We start from the raw sequence: 1,625 nt of genomic DNA on the forward strand, positions 1-1,625 counted from the left end.
ATATATATATATATATATATATATATATATACATACATATACACACAGACAGAATAATTGTTGTATTGCAATATTATATATATATATATATACGGACAGAATATGTGTTATTATTGCACAGACCCGGAGCTTCTTCGTGGCCCCTCTCTTCTGACTCGGTGCCCCCTTTGAAGTCATCCGCCTGACCCACGAGGCTACGACCGTTACTTCCCACACCACCAAACGCTTCTCCTGCGGCGGTCTCCGCGGAAACAAGCACTCCGTTCTGGGGCGTGTTTTCACTTTCCTCCCCTCTTTTTGTCACAACTTTTGAATTAACAACCCTCTTCCGAACACCCACTGCCGTTTGTATATTCTCCCCTTCACCAGATCCGATAACGGCCATGTTTTCACTCTCATTTCCCCCGGTGATGCCATGATGACAAGCCCCGTTGTAGTGCGAGTGAGTCCGGTCTGCTTCCTTGCTGCTGCCGGTCTTAGTGGTGGTGGTACCACCGGTTCTCGAAAACGTTCCGCTTACTCCACAAAAGTGCTGAAAGCGAGCTACAAGGTGCGGGTCTTGGAGATAGTGATACAGTTCTACAAACCGGTTACTTTTCTCCATGTTTACTCCGGGTTACTCCCCCCCCCCCCCACTCACGGCTGAAAGACGACACACTAGACTCCGCTACTCCTGGTTCACAGTAGACGATGGACGTTAGCTCCACGGCTAACGTTAGCTGGCTAACCCGTGCATCATGGCATAGGGAACCCCGTTACAACGGCGGTTAGTATTATTTACAACGGTAAGACGATAACGGACAAACACGAGCGAGTCCGGTTGTTGTTCGACGGAGTCCGGGTGCAGTCAATGACCCGCTATCTGAGTAGTATCCTGTAAGTGACAGATCTACGGAGCACTCAGGGGAGCGCGCCTTCTGTGGTGCTTTCAAGTACGGTCGGACATTTTTTTACAATTCTTTGGTGACGTTCAAAAAAAGACAGAATATTTTATTTTTTTATTCCTATATTTTATTTTTGCATTGCCAGCGGCTGCTTCTGTGTAATAATGGTGCATATGACAGTAAATAACTTAACTGGCTTTCATGTGATGTTGTCGCTTTTCTGTTTTTTTTCTGTTTTATTTTTATTTGTTGATTTTACTAAATATATAAATATATATTTTTCATTTCTTCGTTTATTTTTAAAGGTGCTGTATAAATATAGTTATTATTATTATTATTATTATTACAGCATAACATACACACTAATTATTTTTGAAGCGAATTCCAGTAAGTTTAGTTTATATCTTAACATTTACACCTTTTAGGGAAATATATATATATATATATATATATATATAATACATATCTTACGATGAAGAAGGAGGTAAGTTTTGTGACAAAACGACAATATTATGAAATTCCCAGAGGGGACTGTGTGTTTTTTACAATCTGAAATCAGATAATTACTTGTGCCTCTAAAGTTTGAGCTTGCTAGGAGCCCTTGAAGGCAACAGTAGTTCCGGGCGCGCACGTTTAACAGACGTGTGAAGACGTCACGACGTAACGTGACCGCGCTTAGTGCATAGCCGATAATCTTTCCTTCTGCAGTTGTGTTCATAAACAAAGACCCACTCTGACTCC

At 41.8% G+C, this 1,625-nt stretch overlaps 1 protein-coding gene across 1 annotated transcript in view; it reads right to left on the reverse strand.

Annotated features, from left to right (window-relative positions):
- sgpp1b (sphingosine-1-phosphate phosphatase 1b) overlaps positions 1-915 on the reverse strand; it is an 18,418-nt gene extending 17,503 nt beyond the window's left edge. The window contains exon 1 of the mRNA XM_031873207.1: positions 124-915. Coding sequence (XP_031729067.1) covers positions 124-604 — 481 coding nt within the window. The 5' untranslated portion in view covers positions 605-915. The remainder of the gene's footprint in view (positions 1-123) is intronic.
- Between the last annotated feature and the right edge of the window lie 710 nt (positions 916-1,625).

The sequence above is a fragment of the Anarrhichthys ocellatus genome, unplaced genomic scaffold (genome assembly GCF_004355925.1).
Source record: "Anarrhichthys ocellatus isolate YVR2014 unplaced genomic scaffold, GSC_Weel_1.0 scaffold69, whole genome shotgun sequence".
Taxonomy (NCBI): Eukaryota; Metazoa; Chordata; class Actinopteri; order Perciformes; family Anarhichadidae; genus Anarrhichthys; species Anarrhichthys ocellatus.